Source organism: Mauremys mutica, chromosome 1, assembly GCF_020497125.1.
Source record: "Mauremys mutica isolate MM-2020 ecotype Southern chromosome 1, ASM2049712v1, whole genome shotgun sequence".
NCBI classification, from domain to species: Eukaryota; Metazoa; Chordata; order Testudines; family Geoemydidae; genus Mauremys; species Mauremys mutica.
The window spans coordinates 249,754,870-249,773,759 of NC_059072.1; the positions used below are offsets into that span (position 1 = coordinate 249,754,870).

The window sequence follows — 18,890 nt, forward strand, 5'->3', positions numbered from 1 at the left end:
GTCTGGTTCAAGAACTGTAGATTTCCCAGCATAACAGAGTTGGAAAGGAAAGTGGGAATCAGGCTGAGGAGGCTGGAGAGCAGAGGGAGTTGATTCAGTAACATCATCTAGGGAGCATGGGGCCCTACTGAAATGTTTCAAATTTTATGCCCTGAAGTATAGTCTCAGAACTGAACTGGTTTAGTACTCAGTGCTTAAAGCTTTATGTATGTAAAAGTAGAGTATAAGCATCAGTGTGTTTGATTCTTTAATGTGCTTGGTACTTTTTGTGTCAACTGTGCTGTAGCAAAGGCACCATAGGGAAGATTTAAGACTCCCCTAGAAAATACCCCCATTGCTGGGGGCTTCTCCGCTAGCCCTGTGCCACCTCCATAAATAGTTTAAGCACAGGAAGCATTCCAGAGTAGGCCATGGGTGAATTGGAGCAGGAGGAAGCATGGCCAGGGTGGACTTGCATTGTAACAAAGCTCCATAGGACCATGGAGGCAGGAGGACAGCTTAAGGGGCTCCCTGGCCTGTGCTGGGGAGCTCCATTGGCTTTGTAGATCCTGAAGACAGCAGACACAAACTGCCTCCCCTCTCTCCCTTTGCTGACTTATGAGTCTGACCTAATATTTTTTTGCCAATCCAGTTTGAATTAAGGCATGGATTTCTAAATGCCTGAAGATACAATTAAATGTGCATCAGATGGCAATAAACTGGGCCATCTGAGGTAAAAATTGAGGCCAGATTTTCTCTGGCCTTTGAGAAAATGAAGGGACAAGAATCTTTGGGTTGCAAATGGAGGGAAAATGTGCTTTAAACCCAGACAACAGAAGAAGGATAATACTGTAAATGAGGGTGCAGCATAGCTGCTAAGTTTTTTGTGCAGCTCCATGTCTGAGCTATTCTGCATTTTTGCAGGTAATTGGTTTGAGGGGCCACCAAACATCCACTGGATATGATGGAAACAAGTTTCAGTCCCTTTTGAGCTAGGGTGGATTCAAACTGGTAATCTACTGGTGAAAAGCCCACTAGCAATGTTTAAAGGTATCCAGTACCTCCCCAAGTGATAACTTTAAAAGTGGGTCCCATATAAAAGTATGCTGAAGGAACATGAGGGTTACCAACTCAAGCACTTTTTTTAAAGAAATGTTAGAATTAAATGCAACTCTTGAGTATATGCATTATGATTTGTTCTTTAATTATGTGATCACATTATATTTTTTCCCACATGGGCCATCAGCAGTTTGAACTCAGGACTCTCAGATCTATAAGAGAGACCGCTCTGCAACTTGAGCTAAAGGAGTAACTCATAGCAAAAGAAGGCTGTTATCCTAGATGGAGCTCTCTCTAGAGTCTCTTTGGCAGTGGGTTACAGAATTTTTCGTGAGACAGAAGTGGTATGTTGGATTTCAGGATTCTTGGGGTGCAGTTAATCTGAAAAGTAATGTGGTGGAGGGGGATAAAACTTTGTCATATTAAAAAGCTGTATTCTATTCCCAGCGGCAATTATAAGGCCTGTTCCCAAGGAAAATTTAATAGGGTTGAGAAATATTTACCTGCTGTCTATAGAAGTTTGGTGGTGGGGGTTATAGCTATCAGATATCTTAACATATTTGTCACTAGACTTTGACGTTATCCTCAAGACGCTGTTCTCAGCCTTATTCATATTGGGCTCCACTTCCCACTGGATTTCCCTTCCCATCCAATCAGTCTCCCTCCCATTTAGCATTAGGGGAAGGATAGGGTGGTCATGACTCCCAAATACCTGTTCACGACCCTCAATTTGAGAATCCCAGTCCTAAAGAAAACTTTGCAATTTGGTCTGGAAAAGTCTGTATGGAAACTTTCGTGTGTAGTGCTCTCTCTACCACAACTATTTCGGGCTTAGTAATGGAATATCTTAGAATTCATTGGTTTGCGTTTATATTTTCTGGGATTTACAGAATATTATTGCCTTCTAGATCTTGGTCTGATTCCTGAAGGGATTCTTGCATTGAAACTCTGTTGCAAGTTTGAAGGAAATCCATATTAAGTTAATGAAGCCTTTTCTTGAACTACACTAAAATGCTCTAGTTTCAGTTTTCAGAGAGATTTGTTATCATGGCAGTCTAGAGGCTGGTCCACCTTCTGTTTCTGTTACTAATAAATATGAAACTTGAGCACAAGAGCTGGTCAGAACATTTCCCCCAAAATATGCTGTTTCATCAAAGCTGAAACATTTTGTGATGATGTATTTGTTTCTTTGAAGCTTTCAGAGAGGGAGGGAGAGATTCTGTAGCTGGATGGTTAGGATGCTGGCATGGGATGTGGGAGACTCAGGTTTGTGTCTGTCTAATTTGGAGTGAACTGTGATTCTGCTCTGAATCAGGCACAGTAGGAGTTTGAACCAAGGGTGTTCCATGTCCCAGGCCAGTACCCTAACTACTACTAGGGGATAGAGACAGACGCATATCTTCCCCTGACATAATTCCATTTTTCATGAAAACATGCAACATCAATTGGTTTTATTCCCATTAGAAGGAAAACAAACTTCAAAACCTCAGAAGTTGCAGCAAAACAGAATGTCACGTTTACATTGAGTTTTCAGTCTCATACTAATAGTTACTGGTTGAGTCAAATCCTTGAGAGCTAATATACAGGATACCTTTTAAGTACACACACTGTCAGTCTCAGTAACCCATAATATATTCCACTAATATGTTGTTATATAAGGTGTTTGTTTAACATCAGTTGGCTCACAGCAGATTTCTCTATTGTCATTGTAATTAATCCCCATTTGTTCATAAATAGGTGTTCACCTACTCTCTGTGTGCACAAAATGCCCATCGACTAACAAATGGGAATTCAGCAGTCACTAAGAGAAACAAAATTACTATTTCATAAAATCGAGTTAATCCTTTTGTTTGCTTCAGAATTCTCAAAATTTCTGTTTGGAATACCAGTAGGGGATTAATGAAAATAATAGGCTAGGTCTTTTTACACTCCATGCATATTAAGTAGGTTGAAGCACTGACAAACCAATCCGTGGACATGGATTCAATTATCAGCAAGTAATAGCCTTAAGGTAACCTAACCAAGAAAGAGGTATAGTTCTTGAGAGAAGATTTTAACTAAAATTCTTATAATTTCATTTTTCTTCACTGTCCACTAAAAATGCAAGCAAGTCTACTGCAGTATTTTGTTCTGTTATTAGTGCTATTGTACAAATATATTGTATCTCTTTCTAAAAGCACTAGGCTCATACTGTTAATTTTGTGTCATGACTGAAATTGGCCATATTTAGTCCCACCTTTACCAAAACATTTATATATTTTTTTTTAATTTGGAAAAATTGGGTTTCTGATCTAATACATTATTTTTGCTTCATTAATCAACATTTTTTCAACCATTTTGGAAAAAAAAGTGCCATAGTAATAAATTGCTGAATAGGAATTGCATCCAATTGGATTTAATATTACTGCAAGGTACTTTGTCTTACAGTAGTGCCAGAAATGGTTTATAGTCTTTAATCTGCTTGCTAGACTAAATGATGTTACTTATTAACAGGGAGCACACACCACATTAAAATATTGGTTGAGTGGATGAAGAAATAAGTATCATGTACTGCATGTAGCAATAATCTTAATGATAAACCATGGTTTGCAAAAATGCACATTATAATGGTTTCCTGACTTGTAAGTGTCTCATTGACAGACCTTTAAATATCTTTAAAGGGAGACCTCATTGTTTAAAATTTAGTAATTGGAATAGAGTTTTTCACCTACAGGTTGCTGGTTCAAATTGAGCTTAGGTTATAGCGACCACCAGTTGTTCCCATGTTATAGTTGTTCAGAAGCCTGCGTATATAAATTTCCATGACAACAATCTTCACTCTTGACATTCCTGAAAAAGTGCTGGATCTAGGTGGAATGGAGATTCTCAGTGGTCTGCAAACCCTTAGTTATCTCCTGTGCAGATTGGCACTCTGTGGCAAAACAGTGTAGGGAAGCTTGTGCTGCCTCTGTCCATTTTGTCTATATTCTATTCCAGTGATTCCCAAACTGGGGTTTGTGAAATGTTACAGGGGGGGTCTCGGGGGGGGGGGGAAATCCCTAATGGCAGACAGAGCTGTCCCTAGGGATCCCAGGCAGCATGGGGCCAGCTGCCCAGAGCCCCTGGACTTCCAAGAGCTAAGCAGATCAAAGCAAACATATCTATCACACTGAGGAGATTTAAACTTCAAGACTTCTTATAAGAAACGGAAAGGGAGGTGAATATTTTTTGCTGTTTTTAAAATTAAATAGGCAGCCAGTATTGTTTTTAAAATTATTATGAAGAACAAGTTTAAGCTTTTTTGTAACGTGTGCTGTTTGCCTGGACTGCTCAAGACCTGAATGCTTGTGTAGGAGGAACTCTTTTGAGTGAGATCTTGGAAAAGTGAGATCTTGGAAGAGTGTTGCTGTTTTCATAATGTAATAAAAATACTGTAATGATAAATAATAAATAGTGTGTAATAAGCATGTCATAAAAATAAATTTTATATTTCCAAGATCACTGCTTTTATAATTTATACTCGGGTACAGGAGAAAATCCCTGGAAATACTAATTTTTAAGAGGGGTTTTGTGAGACTTGACGTGCTAGTGAAAGGGGTTCACAGGCTGTTAAAGTTTGGGAACCACTGTTTTATTCCTAGGGGAGTTCTGCACCACCGTGTGCACACACAGTTAATGTGCCACGCATAATTTTTTTCCACAGAAAATAACTTCTGCCAGAAAGTTGCTGCAGTTTTGCCTTTTGCCCACCAGAGGCTGCTGTGGCACTAGAAGAGAGCAGCCACTCCCAGGCAGGAGGAGCCCCAGCTATATCATAGAACTGGAAGGGACCTTGGAAGGTCATTGAGTCCAGGTCCTGCTACTTAAGGCAGGGGACAAGTACCAATTTTGCCCCAGATCCCTAAATGGCCCTCTCAAGGATTGAACTCCCAATCCTGGGTTCAGCAGGCCAATGCTCAAACCACTGAGCTATCCCTCCACCACCAATAGGGAGGGGAAGAGGTTGCCTGCCTGGCAGTGCCGTGCCTGTGGCGCCCAGTCAGGAGACAGGGGATATGGGGGGACCGACAGTGTGCGGTTTTGGGGGGGGGTCACAGACGGGGGTTCCTAATGGCTATTGGGGGAGGACAGTCTGGGGCAGGGGCTGTATGGAAGTGGAGGCGCTGGGCCACATGGCAATGGGAGGAAGGGGTGCAGGGCCACATGGGGGGGTGGCTACGGGACACAGACACATGGGGAAGGGGTGCAGAGCCACATGGGGAAAGGGTGGTGGCTGAGTGGGGGCTCAGAGATACATGGGGATGGGGAGGGAGGTGCAGGGACACATGGGGATGGGGGGCAGTGGGTGTCTGAGGGTGCAGGGATACATGGGGACAGGGACAGGGGTGCCTGACTGAATGGGAAGGCTAGGGGTTAGCCAGGGTCTGCATGGGGAAGGCTCCCGAATAATCCCTCCCTGGCCCCCCAAAAACCTATTCCATATTTTTCCCACCCACATCCAATAACCCTCCAGGTTCACTCCCAGGCTCCTCCCCTTCCCTCAGCTCCTCCTTTACCCCTGACTCCCCCAAGCCTTTGCCCTGCATTGAGGGGTGCAGGAAATATGTTTCTGTATAGTAGTTTAAATGAATTACTCAACGTTCTGTATTTACATGCCTAGTAAGGAATCTGTGATAGAAACATATCCTGAATTTTTTTCATTGTCTGTTTTATTACAGACATACTTGCTGACAGGTATTTTGAAATACATTACCAAAATAATTGAAACTGGTGTGATTGAACTGTATTATTTTGACAAAATATGCAGAATTTTTAATTTTTTGGTGCAGAATTCCCCCAGGAGTAATATTCTTTGAAAAAATAGAGAACTTATTCTCAAGAGCTATCAAACTGGCATTTTCACAAACACTGATGTTTGCAGGAAGAAAATTAAGAAAGTGATAAATGAAATGTGAAATCCATTCTAAGTTACAGCATTAGGTGTTTTTGAGATGGGTGAGAATTACTCTTTAAAAATCACTGTTTAGATTAAATAAAATTGAGGTTGTATATTACTTGAACCTTGCAACTGAGTATTTCTTGTAATAAATTGTCTGAATTTAAAGTTAATCTTTAAAGTAAAGAAAACAGTTCACTTATTGTAGACCCACTAGATTACCAACTACAGAATTAGATTTTTCTTATTTTTTCATTCTCTCTAAAGAATCCTGAGAAATTTACAGTTGCTTTTATTCTCAGAACAGCATATAGGCACATGCCATTTTTTGTTGTTGATTTGTCTGTCTCTCTGTGCTGTCTAGGTTTTTATAGCATGCTCATAGTAAAAATATCTGTAAGGAATTTGATTTTATTGTTACAGAACGAATATGTATCTGATCTTTGTGTGTTTGTTTGCAGAAAGCTATTGCCTACCTCTTTCCCTCTGGCTTATTTGAGAAAAGGGCCAGGCCTATAATGAAGGTAAGAACAACATTCAGTGAATTCGCTGAGTACTTTTAGCATGGCATACTAACTTTTTTTTTCTTGGTTTTCTACAGCATCCCACTGAAATTTTTCCAAAACAAAGAGGTAAGTGTACATAGCTATTCTTTCCAGGCTATAACAAAGTTTTTATTATCAGCCTCTGTTGTTTTCTTTCCTGCAACCCATTTACATTTCCTTTATTAATGTTTTTTAAAGCTGCTAATGAGGCACCTGAGTAATAAAAACACAAACCTTTCAAATGTAATATGAAATTTTACTGATCTGAGGTCCTGCACAAGTGAAAAAAGTACTGCTAGAGTGAGGGTATGTCTACATTACAATTGGAAACCGACGGTTGGCCTGTGCCAGCTGAATTGGGCATGGGCTGCGGCACTGTTTAATTGCAATGTAGACATTCCAACTTGGGCTACAGCCTGAGCTCTGGTACCCTTTAGAGCTAGGGCTCCAGATCAGGCCTGGATGTTTACACTACAGTTAGCCCCATAGCACGAGTCTGTGGCCAAGGATTTTTAATTGCTGTGTAGACATACCCCAAGGGACCAGTGACCTTTTTTAAGAAAAGATGTCTTGTGAACCACCATGGCTAGAAATGTTTTCTGCCATTGGGAAACATTTCTAATAACATAGAATCTGATTGAGAGCCACTGAAGTCCAGGGGAGTCCTTCAGTGGCTTTGGATTGACCCATAAAGCATTGCTTTTTTAGTATTTGGTATAAAATACAATTAAAACAAAACCAAAAAAACCCCAGGTAAACTCAGTGCTTGCGAAGAATAGCAGATTGACAGCCTTGGAAACTGAAGTGATCTCTTTATCCAAAGAATGGGCACATAACGTGCAGACTATTATCTGCCCTTAGCCTTGATCTGGCAGGATCAACTCTGCAGTTTCCATGCCTGTGCAATCTTTGGTCTCATTCCTAGTAGTGTTTTTTGTTTGTTGGACATCTGTTCAGTGGAAACTATTTAGACTACCAAAATCATTTTATATGGAACACTATGCAAACATTGCAACAACTTTTGGTTGCTACTGTCCTGAGCTTGAATTGAACGAGTATGTGAAAGTGGCTCTGGGGATGCAAAGCCTGAGTCCCCCCCAAAAACACAATTCTGATCCTCAGTAATATCTTATTTTCTCCCTCATATGAATGCTCATATATTAGCAGCTGCAAACCTTAAAAGCTAAAAAACCAACTTTTTATATCTGACATTTTAGAACATCAGCTTTCAAATGGTATAAAACATTAATTTCTAACTTCACTGCATTGTAAAATATAAGCTGAAATGTTGGAATTGAAGAGGCGGCAAGATGAAAATAATAAATATGTGATTCAAAAGTCTGATGGCCATTTCTTATTAACAGCACTAGACTACTAGTACATATGCTTTCAGGACTTATGGACTCTTTCAGATACTGGTCTTATCCTTGATTGTCGGGTGTCTTTGTATTTATATTCAAAAACAGCCTTGTCAGGAATGATCACCATTTTTCAAGGAAGTCGTTCAACTCTCTAAAAGTTATGTCTTTAAGAACTCTGAAGTGCAAAAATTCGAATTTGTACTTCAAAATGGTCCTTGAGCCACAATCACTGAGCAGCTATACCATTACCAGCCAATATAGTATCAGGCAGCAACATGAACATATACTTCTCACCCTATTTTTTTCAGTTTCATAGTTTTACAGACTTAAATACACAAACACTATCATAAATTTGGTCAATAACTGCATCTTTTAATAAAAGTTGAGTCTAACTTTCACATTGACTGACTGTGTTTTTTAAAAAAAAAAAAGAGGAGTACTTGTGGCACCTTAGAGACTAACAAATTTATTTGGGCATAAGCTTTTGTGGGCTAAAACCCACTTCATCAGATGCACCAAGTGGAAAATACAATAGGAAGATTTATATAACAGTACATGAAAAGATGGGAGCTTCCTTACCAAGTGGAGGGTCAAGACAATGTGATGAAGTGGGTTTTAGCCCATGAAAACTTATGCTCAAATAAATGTGTTAGTCTCTAAGGTGCCACAAGTACTCCTCATTGTTTTTGTTTTTGCTGATACAGACTAACATGGCTACCACTCTGAAACCCATGTTTTAAAAGAAATTGACCATGGTGAAAACAGAAGCCACTTGATTGATTTTAGTTGCAGTTGCTTATGTGATGTCTGAATTTGGCACAGTTTTTACCAGTGTTCCTTCTGTCTTTGCCAGCTAAGTTCTTTTCCTACCACTAGTGCCTCTGCCATTTCCCTCCCTTAAGCATAATATGCATTACAAAGAAAAGTTATCAGGTCTGTCAGAACTTGTTTTCATCTGCCTCTGATCTTTAACAGACTGTTTCTTCTTCATTTGTGATGAGATGGTTGGGATTTATTAATTTTTTCAGTTCATAAAAAAAGCAACGTCAGTTTCCTATTCCTGCTGCTTTTTCTATGTACATGGTGAGGGCAGAGGGGAAACAAAAACGTTGTTTCCATTTATAAGGGCTGGTCTACACTAAGGGGGAAAATCGATATAAGATACACAACTTCAGCTACGTGAATAACGTAGCTGAAGTTGTGTAAGTATCTTATATCGATCACTTACCCGTCCTCACGGCGCGGGATCGATGTCCGGGGCTCTCCATGTCGACTCCGCCACCGCCGTTCGCGGTGGTGGAGTTCCGGAATCGATAGGAGCGCGTTCGGGGATCGATATATCGCGTCTAGATGAGACGCGATATATCGATCCCTGAAAAATCGATCGCTAACCGCCGATACGGCGGGTAGTGAAGACGTAGCCTTAGATAGGATTTATTAGTGTAGGCCAGCATTAAGTAATCTTCTACTCACCTCAGTTTTATCTGTAGCATCCCAGCTTAGCCTCTTTTGAGTATAGACTGGGCATACCAAATTACTTGGAAGTTTTGTAATGTGTGCAAATGGCTACAAGAATCTGGCTTTGACTTTACTAAATTAATCTAACACGTTACCTAAACCGGGTCTAGCTTTGGTGACCGGGTTTAATACCTCAAATAAATCAACTCACTAAGTCAAGTACTCCTCCTATTGAACAATATTTGACAAAAAATGACTGATAAATATTGTCAGTGCTTGAAATGGATATCAGTGAAATCTGGGCTTTGTTGAAGTCAGTGAGAGTGTTCCCACTCTAGAAAGATTTCACCCTATATATACCTGTTAGATTTGAATTTCTACTATTAAAACCAGCAGAATTTAATACAAATAATATGATAAATTCATTTTACTAAATACTTTTTCTAAAGCTGCTTATAGTTCTGAACCCGTTACTTGCGCATTTTAGTTATCTTCTGTAAAGTTAGCATAGTGTTGTGCTACTTAAGAAGACCCTTGAATCAAGAGAACTGATTTTCACAGCTGCGCAAAATTATGGATTTTAAGCAGTTTTTTAATTTTTATCTATTTAAATTTTTGCAGTTTTAGGTAATTATGGGGGGTTGGACAATAATTATTTAATGAAAGTAGACATTGAAATTCAAAAAGTTAAAGCTTTATATAGTTAAAATGCAAATTGTCAACATCACATATCAAAATATACAAAGTAAATATCTTTAAATCAAACTCTAAGTTCCGAGGTTGCATTTTCCTTACTTTGCCGATTTGAAGAAAATATTTTTGTTCGTTTGTGAAATCGACATTCACCCATAAAAATCTAATCCATCCAAGCCTAACTATAATATCTTCTGTACATCTTCTCTGCCCAGCAGTGGCACTGGTAATTGCTTCAGATTCAATTTGTAGATTAAGATGACGTGTCACTGTAGGAGGTAAAATGACAGAAAAGTTTAATTTTAAAATAAAGGAAATTTTTATTAGATTAAAGTATCCTTAAATTATAAATCTGTTCATTTTTTATATTGCTAAAGCATCACATAAATGTTTTGGCTCCTGTGATTAGACAGATGAAATTGTTTTAACTGTTTTGCCTAAAAATATCTGCGTTCTGCACACTGTTCCCTCTAGAATATAGTTAAGATACATTATCAGGGCAATGTCAGAAAGTTTATTCAGAGGCTACCCATATAGTACTACTATTTCTAGAAGACTTTATTTTCTGTAGCTGTCAATCTGGCACCTTTCATAATCATGATATAGCGTATAATTATCTTTTAGTGTGCATTTCTGTCTAGTCTAAGTTTAGCACCTTTTGCTGTAATGCTATTACATAGATTCCTTGAGATTTTATTTAAGATATACAGCAGGGCTTCCATTATGTAATGAGAGATTTAGAATGTTATTAAAAATATCTGGTTGTATTAGCAGATTGAGGTGGGTTATAACAAAGTATGTTAAAATACTAGCTCTCCAGACTGGTTGAATACCCACGAAATGTCTTTACTCTCTGGTATTTTAAAAGGTAATTAGTATTATAAAAGAGGTTTATAACTGCAATTTAAATACAGTTATTTAGTTGTTGTATATTATTGCTTTTTTGTCTAATTTTGCTTTTCATTAGCAATCCAATGGGGAGAAGATCACCGTCCATTTCACTTTCTCTTTTATACTGGCAAGCAGTCATTGTATTCATTAATGCATGTAAGTACATTATCGTCTACGATAAATAATATTAACTCTAAGCCAAGTAAAACATTACATCAGAACTACATTGCAGAAGCTTCTGAATTTACCTAGTGATTTCATAATGGACCATAATACCACCACCAGAGGTGAAACATAATGTGTTTTGTTAAGTCATAATATTTATTCTTTCATTTAGAGAGAAGTTGTTGCCTAATTTAAAAGCGAATGCTGTTTGCCCTTTTTTGTTTGGTTTTGATTATGAATTAGGTATGAATATTCTGAACATTTTTCATTTTATACTGTAGTTTAATTTAGTATCAGTAAGGTTTAGCAGTGGTGAATGTCCATCCAACAGAGATGACCAGATTTAGGATTATTCAGTGTCATATTTAAAATACATGGTTTTCGTTTTAAAGAGAAGAATTGCAGAAATGTGCTGACATTTAATGTGAAGGAAATTTGTATTAAGTAGCTCAATATATTTATATTTTTAAAAATTTTTAAAGGTTTTTTTCGTGTAAACTTAATGTGCACTTAGGTTAGTATGGTGCAAGACCATGGGATCTCTGTCCATTTATTTTTACAATAAAAGCTACATCTGATAGAACACTGCTGGTCCTGACTTCTTTATTGTGTGTTATAAAGAGCTCTTTTGTAAATATGCTCATTGGTAGCACATAAATTCTTTGACTCCCTAGAAGAGCCTTAGAGAGAGATGTGTAGTATTTTAATATATGGTTAATGTAAGACAAAAAAAGACCCACTTTTGTAGTCAGGTGCTTTCAGTTTGATGCTCCTGTCAGATTCTGTTTTCCTCATTATGTACTCTTGAAAAAGTTATAACAACATTTATTGGACTTTTCCCAAAAATCAAATTCTGTGCATAGCTTTTCTTTATTTTTGAGAATTATCTGGTGTTTGTGCTCTACGAACCCAAAGGACAAAATCCCCACTTGTCAGGTACATTTATTTCTTGGAAAAAACCCTTTTTTCGTTTTTTGTTGACCTTGGGCAAATGAGCTTCTTGCCCTGGCAGAAATGAAATGAATGATAAATGTAGAGTGTGTCTTTGCTGAGTAATGGAGCTGCAGCATAGGCTTTCCACAGAGGTTTTCTCCTGCACAGCCTGAGGCAGCCTGAGAACCCCTGCTGTTCATTTAAATAGGTATGTCAAATCTGCCTCGAAACGCCGCTGGTTTGATCTGTGGTAATATTTGTGAAGGTTCCATATGGACTTGAGCCCCCTGCAGTGCTAAGAAATAATGTACAACGCTTCATGGTGCAGACGCAAATTTTCTCTGAAAAGGGATGCAATGCTGCGTTTTAGCTGTCGGAGAGGATGATGGAGCTGACGCGCTAGGCCTGTCAACTTGTTACACGGATGGGTTGCACGCAGCGAGGCTGTGGAAAATCTGTGCCTTTTAACTTTTCTACTTAATCACGGTTGTAGCATTGCCTTTAGACTGTATGCTACATTAATTCTCTTCCTGCCTTCTGCCTTTCATCCCAAGTTTCACGGAAAAAAGTAAAGCATGCAGGTCTTGTAGAGGAGCCTTATCAAACAGCTGTCATCTGACAAGCCATTTGCATTTGTTTTGGCTGAAACAGAGCAACCCAAGGGCAAGATGTTTTGTTGCATTCCATCATAATGAAGAAATTACAAATTTTACAAGGACCACAATTTTATTTTTAGCTCTTCCTAGCCTTTTAAAAAAAGGTATGTAAGATAGTGTGTATCCTGTTACAATATCACTTGATTAAATCTTCTTCAAATGAAATCTGCTTGACAAACAAATTTCATTACTGTAGGATATTTTAAAGTACCTGAGTGTTCTTGGGACATTTCTAAATGTGTCCATTAAATAGAATTATATAAAGCAGAATTAATTAAACAGGATTTAACATCCTTTTAGTTAAGCAGCTGCAAAAAAAGATGAAATCTGTATACAATGCTTAACATTGTTTTAATCTCTGATCAGGCTAAATGTATTATATAAGAATTATAGATTGATTTCTTTTGAACTACCAAAACTGTAATTCATACAGCTGGGAGAAAGAAAAGATTGCATGTTAATGCAGTATTTGCATGAATGACAATACTTTGTATGGATTTTTAAAAAAAATAAATTGCTACATAAAGAGTGATAAATAGGATAAAGAAATGATTATTTGGCCTAAATGTTTGTCAGTCACAACTGCATTTACTGACAGGGATCTCAGATTTTATTAATTGCAGTTGAGACAGCCAGTCACAGCAGTGCCATTTGTTTAGGTAATGCTAATAAAAAATGTTAGACATCTATTAAAAGTACTGAATACATATATTCACCATACATCTTATAAGATCCAGTTTATATGTGAATGTATGACTTGAATATTAAGTAAGACTTCTATAAAACTTGAATATCCTTTGTATTCACATTTCTCTCTTTGTTCTGCTTGTTGAATATAGTTTAGTCTTGGGGACGGGGCAGTTTATTCACCTCTTGATGTGCAAGGGATTTGTTGCATGTAACTCTAACGTACATTGAGAGAATTTAACCCCTTCACATGTGTTGTGGCTATTCATCTAATTCAAAATGTTGCACTTTGACTACGACATGGAAAATTGCTTTGTTCGCAAGTGGTATAGTCAGGTTTTGTAATGTGATGAACAAGACTAAATGTCCTATTGTATACATTTTTTGTTGGACAAATTTTGTAGCTTATGTAGTCCTGATCATTATTCCCTTCCAGAAATCTCAGTGAATGGAAACATCATTGTGGCCTCATGCTACGTTTATCAAAATTGTATTCAATGAAAATCATTTATATTGAGTGTTTCGATTAAAAAAAACTAAAAATAATATATCAAAAAATAATATACCAAAAAATATTCACTTTCAAGGTAGGCAAGTGACCTAAAGAATTTAATGCATGGTGTTCTGGGTGCTCCAGGCCTTTAAAACATGCCCTCTTTCCCCTCTTCCCCGCCCCACCCCCCAAAATAAAATAAAAAACTAGATCAAAAAATATACAAAGTTGTTTTTCATAAGCTGCTCTGTACTTTGAGGATACTTCTCAAAGATCCAGTTCTCACTCATTCCTGTCCTCAGTTTATTTAGTAATAATAATAAATCCTTCTTCAAAAGAGTGCATCCTAATGAAGATGAAGGATTTGATCCTTCCATTAGATGTGGGAGCATTTATGGCTGCCTAGTGTCTTGTAAAATCAGCTATTTTGTTTGCGTAATAGCTGCGTTTACAAGACAACAGACATGTACATTCATGAGTTTGACTAGTGCATCTTGAAGTGATTAATAAAACCTTCTGAAAAGTGAGAGTCTCTACAGTAGTTTCCTATAATTTTGGGGAAATGAGGATTGTTAGACGTAATTGTTTGGCATTATATATGATTATTTTGCAAAATAGCGTTTTAACATCATGATTGCATCTTACCCTCTTAAGTCCTGAATCTTGCCAAGTCTTGTAAAGGTAAGCACATGTATGCATGAGTAGTCCCATGAAGTAGTAGTACTACTCCTGTCCATAAAGTTTTGTAACCTAAATTTCACCCCATGAGAGAAATGAAAGTTGGAAGCAAAACCGAAAGGAATTGGCAATTGTTTTTGATGAGAAGACCTCTCCTACTGTAAGATGTACACTGATTGTAGGAGAAGTACTTTTTATATGGCATTCCATTTTTTCCCTGGTCTAGATTTTTTTTCATGTAGACAGTAAGTCGCTCTGATAAAACCATTCCAGAAAATAGGAACTCTTTCTAATAACTAGAAATGCACATACATGGAATTTCAAAACATGGAGGGGATCTGGCATTTCCAGAAATTCTCAGGAAAACCCTACTTTTTAATGCAGATTTGAAGTTTCCTTTTTTTTTTTTAAAAAAAAAAGTTGTTCTTCGAGTGATTGCTCCTATGCATTCCAGTCAGGTGTGCGCGCCGCGCATGCACGGCATCTCGGAACTTTTTTACCCTAGCAACTCCGGCGGGCCGGCTGGGCGCCCCCTGGAGTGGCGCCGCTATGGCACTGAATATATACCCCAGCCGGCCCGTCCGCTCCTCAGTTCCTTCTTACCGCCTGTGACGGCCAGTTGGAACTGTGGAGTGCTCTCTGTCCTCCACAACTCTAGCTCTCTCTTCTTGTTTGTACATAGTTAGTTTAGTGATTAGTTTTTACAGTTTGTTAGTTAGATAGTTAGTGTTAGATAAGGTAAAAGGGGGGGGTTTCCCCCTTTGCCTCCCCCGGTGCGGGCTCATGCCCAAGGCACCGGGCTTTAAGCCCTGCGCAGCGTGCCAGAAGCCGATGCCTGTCGGAGACCCGCACGACGCCTGCCTCCGTTGCCTGGGCGAAGGACATAGAACAGATAAGTGTTCGCTCTGTTCCACCTTCAAACTGCGAACTCGAAAAGAGCGGGATATCCGCTTAAAGCAGCTCCTGATGGAAGCGTCGCTCCAGCCCCCGGCACCGTCCGCGCCGGCACCGCGAGCTTCCTCGGTCCAGAGCGCACCGGCGGCACCGAGCCGCACAGGCTCCGCGGCACCACAGCCTCAGAAAGCGGCTACGAAGTCCCGGCACCGCTCGCTTTCGCCTTCGAAGAGACATAAGCTGGCAAAGGCACTTGCTAAGGCCCGCGCTGAGGACTCAGCGAAGATGATTGCGCCACCTGCGGCCCCCGCGGTGACCGTGCACAAGTCGTGCACCGGGCCTTTGACTCCGGCGCCGCAAGGGCCGTCGAGTCCGGCACCGCCACGCTCCCCGGCACCGACCGTGGTCGAGCCCCGGCTGCCTTCGACGCCGGAGACATTCTCTGAGGCGCGTGAGCTGATTCAGCTCATAGAGGCACCGAGCCTCTGGCCCCCAGCACCGCCGGTGCGGGCTGTCGTGTCGGCGGGAAAGCCGGCCAGAATGACCCGGCCGCCCTCTCTGGACAGGCGACATGGACGGCACACCCGGTCCCGGTCACGTTCCCGGTCCCATGGCAGATCTCCGTCCCGTCGCTCGCGATCTCGGCACCGCTCGCCATTGCGGTACCGCTCGTCATCGCGGTACCGGTCGTACTCCCGGCGTCGCACGAGGTCCAGGTCGCCATCACGTCGGCACCGGCGGAGGTCTCAGTCCCGACACCGTTCCCGGCACCGCAGGTCTCAGTCCAGGTCGAGCTCCCGGCACCGGTCAAGCTCCCGGCACCGTGACGGACGTCGCTCCCGGTCGCCATCCCGGTACCGAGCGGAACAGCATCGCTCTTCGCTGACATCCGGGCACGGACTGCCTTATTCGGCGGCGCACTCCGCCAGCGCCTCGGCACCTCCATGGCCATCCCGCCCTGCGTCGGTCGCTTCCGGGACGGAGGGCTACGGACACCTGCCGCCCACCCCACAGAGCCATCCTCAAGGGGCACAGCCGTGGGGATTCTGGGTTCCCTGGGCCCAGTATGAGGCTCGGGGTGCCCTTCCCCCCGAGAGCCCTCGCGTCCGAACGCAGGGTACCGGAGGCGACACTCAGCTGACCGGCCCCTTCACCACCAGGCGCGGGTTCCATACCGCCTGAACCCCAGGGGCACGCACAGCCCGACCCTCCTGACGAGCAGGCAGCGGATCCATCTTCGGAGGCGGTCATCTAGGGCTTATCCTCCTCGTCCTCACCTGATGAAGCGGTGGCCGGAGCGTCAACCAAGGAGCCTCCGCCCATAGACTTGAAGGCGCACCAGGACCTACTTCGCCGCGTGGTGGCGGCTATGGCTCTACCGATAGCGGAGGTCCAGGAGGACGAGGACCCCATCACGAATGTCATGGGGGCAGAGGTTCCAGTGCGCGTCGCACTGCCATTCGTGCGCACAATTCAAAAGAATGCCACCACACTATGGCAGACGCCTGCGTCCGTCCCTCCTACGGCCCGTGGGGTTGAACGCAAATACTCTGTCCCTCCCACGGGCTATGAGTATCTATATGCTCACCCGACCCCGGACTCGTTGGTCGTCCAATCGGTCAATGATAGGGAGAGGCACGGCCAGCCTGCCCCTGCGCCCAAATCGAAGGACGCGCGGCATATGGACCTACTAGGCCGTAAGGTCTATTCCGCTGGCGGTCTGCAGATGCGGATCGCCAATCAGATGGTCCTCCTCGCCAGGTACGTCTTCGACATTATGGCGTCCCTGGCGAAATTTACGGAGCTCCTGCCAACAGCCTCCCGCCAAGAGTTCGCGGCGATGTTGGACGAGGGAAGGAGATCATCTAGGTCCTCCATCACGGCCGCCCTCGACGCTGCGGACTCCGGAGCTCAGACCTTGGCCTCCGGCGTGACGATGCGGCGCATCGCCTGGCTGCAGTCCTCCACCCTGCCGCCGGAGGTCCAATACACACTGCAGGACCTGCCTTTTGACACACAGGGTCTTTTTTCCGAGAAGACGGATTCTCGGATCCAGACCCTGAAGGACGGCCGTATTGCAATCCGCACTCTCGGGATGCACACGCCGGCGACGCAGCGCAGGTCCTTCCGGCAGCAGCCCTCCCGGCCCTTCTATCAGCAGCGATATCGGCCATACAATAGCCGGCGACCGGCCCAAAATCGCCGTCGTCCTTCAGGCAACCGCCGTAACCAGGGCCAGGCCTCGTCCAAGGCCCCTCACGGGGCCAAGCAGGCCTTTTGATGGGACGCTCGAGGACGGCCCATCACTCTCCCTACCGGATCCTTCCCCGTTATTTTACAACCGCCTTTCCCATTTCTTTTCGGCGTGGTCCCAAGTAACATCAGACAACTGGGTGCTTCAAACGGTCCAGTCGAGATATCGCCTGCAATTTGTTTCGCCCCCACCTTCCCACCCACCCTCCCTGTCCCTCTTCAGGGACCCCTCTCACGAGCAAGTCCTCTTACAAGAGGTTCAGACTCTGTTGAGCGTGGGTGCCATAGAAGCAGTGCCTCAAGACAGGCGGGGCAGGGGATTCTATTCCCGTTATTTTCTCATCCCCAAAGCGAAAGGGGGGCTACGTCCTATCCTGGACCTTCGCGAGCTGAACAAGTACCTGCTCAAGCCCAAGTTTTGCATGGTCACCTTGGGGACCATCATTCCCTCTCTGGATCCGGGAGATTGGTTTGCCGCCCTCGACATGAAGGACGCCTACTTCCATGTCGCAATCTATCCTCCCCATCGTCGTTACCTCCGGTTTGTGGTCAACAACACCCACTACCAGTTCGCCGTGTTACCGTTCGGACTCTCCACCGCCCCGAGGGTATTTGCCAAATGCATGGCGGTAGTGGCCGCAGCCCTCCGACGTCGTCAGATACACGTCTACCCGTATCTCGACGACTGGCTGGTTCGAGCTCAGTCCCGACAACTCGTGATGGACCAGATGACAGAAATCCTGTTTCTCTTTCAGCAACTCGGTCTTCTCATCAACGCCGAGAAGTCCACATTGATTCCGGCACAGCAAGTGGAGTTCATCGGAGCGGTCCTCGACTCCACGGTGGCCAGGGCCTGTCTCCCTCGCGCTTGACACCAGACGATGGTCTCCATCATCCGGGACCTCGTCACCTTCCCGACCACGACGGTGCACTCCTGCCTCCGCCTCCTGGGCCACATGGCTTCGTGCACGTATGTCACCGCGTACGCGCGGCTCCACCTCCGCCCGTTCCAGTTTTGGCTCGCGTCGGTGTACCGGCCTCATCGAGACCCCATCGACATGGTGGTCATGGTCACCAGGACGACCCTCGAGTCCCTCCGCTGGTGGCTCGACCCGGAGGTCGTGTGTGCGGGAGTCCCGTTCCATCCTCCTCGCCCATCCGCCACTCTGACCACGGATGCCTCAGCACTCGGTTGGGGAGCTCACCTGGGCGATCTTCATACCCAAGGTC

General features: G+C 42.9%; 1 protein-coding gene across 5 annotated transcripts in view; it reads left to right on the plus strand.

The window, feature by feature from the left end:
• The window catches only part of MRPS9 (mitochondrial ribosomal protein S9), a 50,423-nt gene that overhangs the window by 11,533 nt on the left and 20,000 nt on the right, over positions 1-18,890 (plus strand). For all 5 annotated transcript variants that reach the window (XM_045006511.1, XM_045006519.1, XM_045006494.1 and 2 more), the window contains 3 exons: positions 6,415-6,477; positions 6,555-6,585; positions 10,978-11,057. In XM_045006511.1, the coding sequence (XP_044862446.1) occupies positions 6,415-6,477; positions 6,555-6,585; positions 10,978-11,057 (174 nt within the window). The remainder of the gene's footprint in view (positions 1-6,414; positions 6,478-6,554; positions 6,586-10,977; positions 11,058-18,890) is intronic.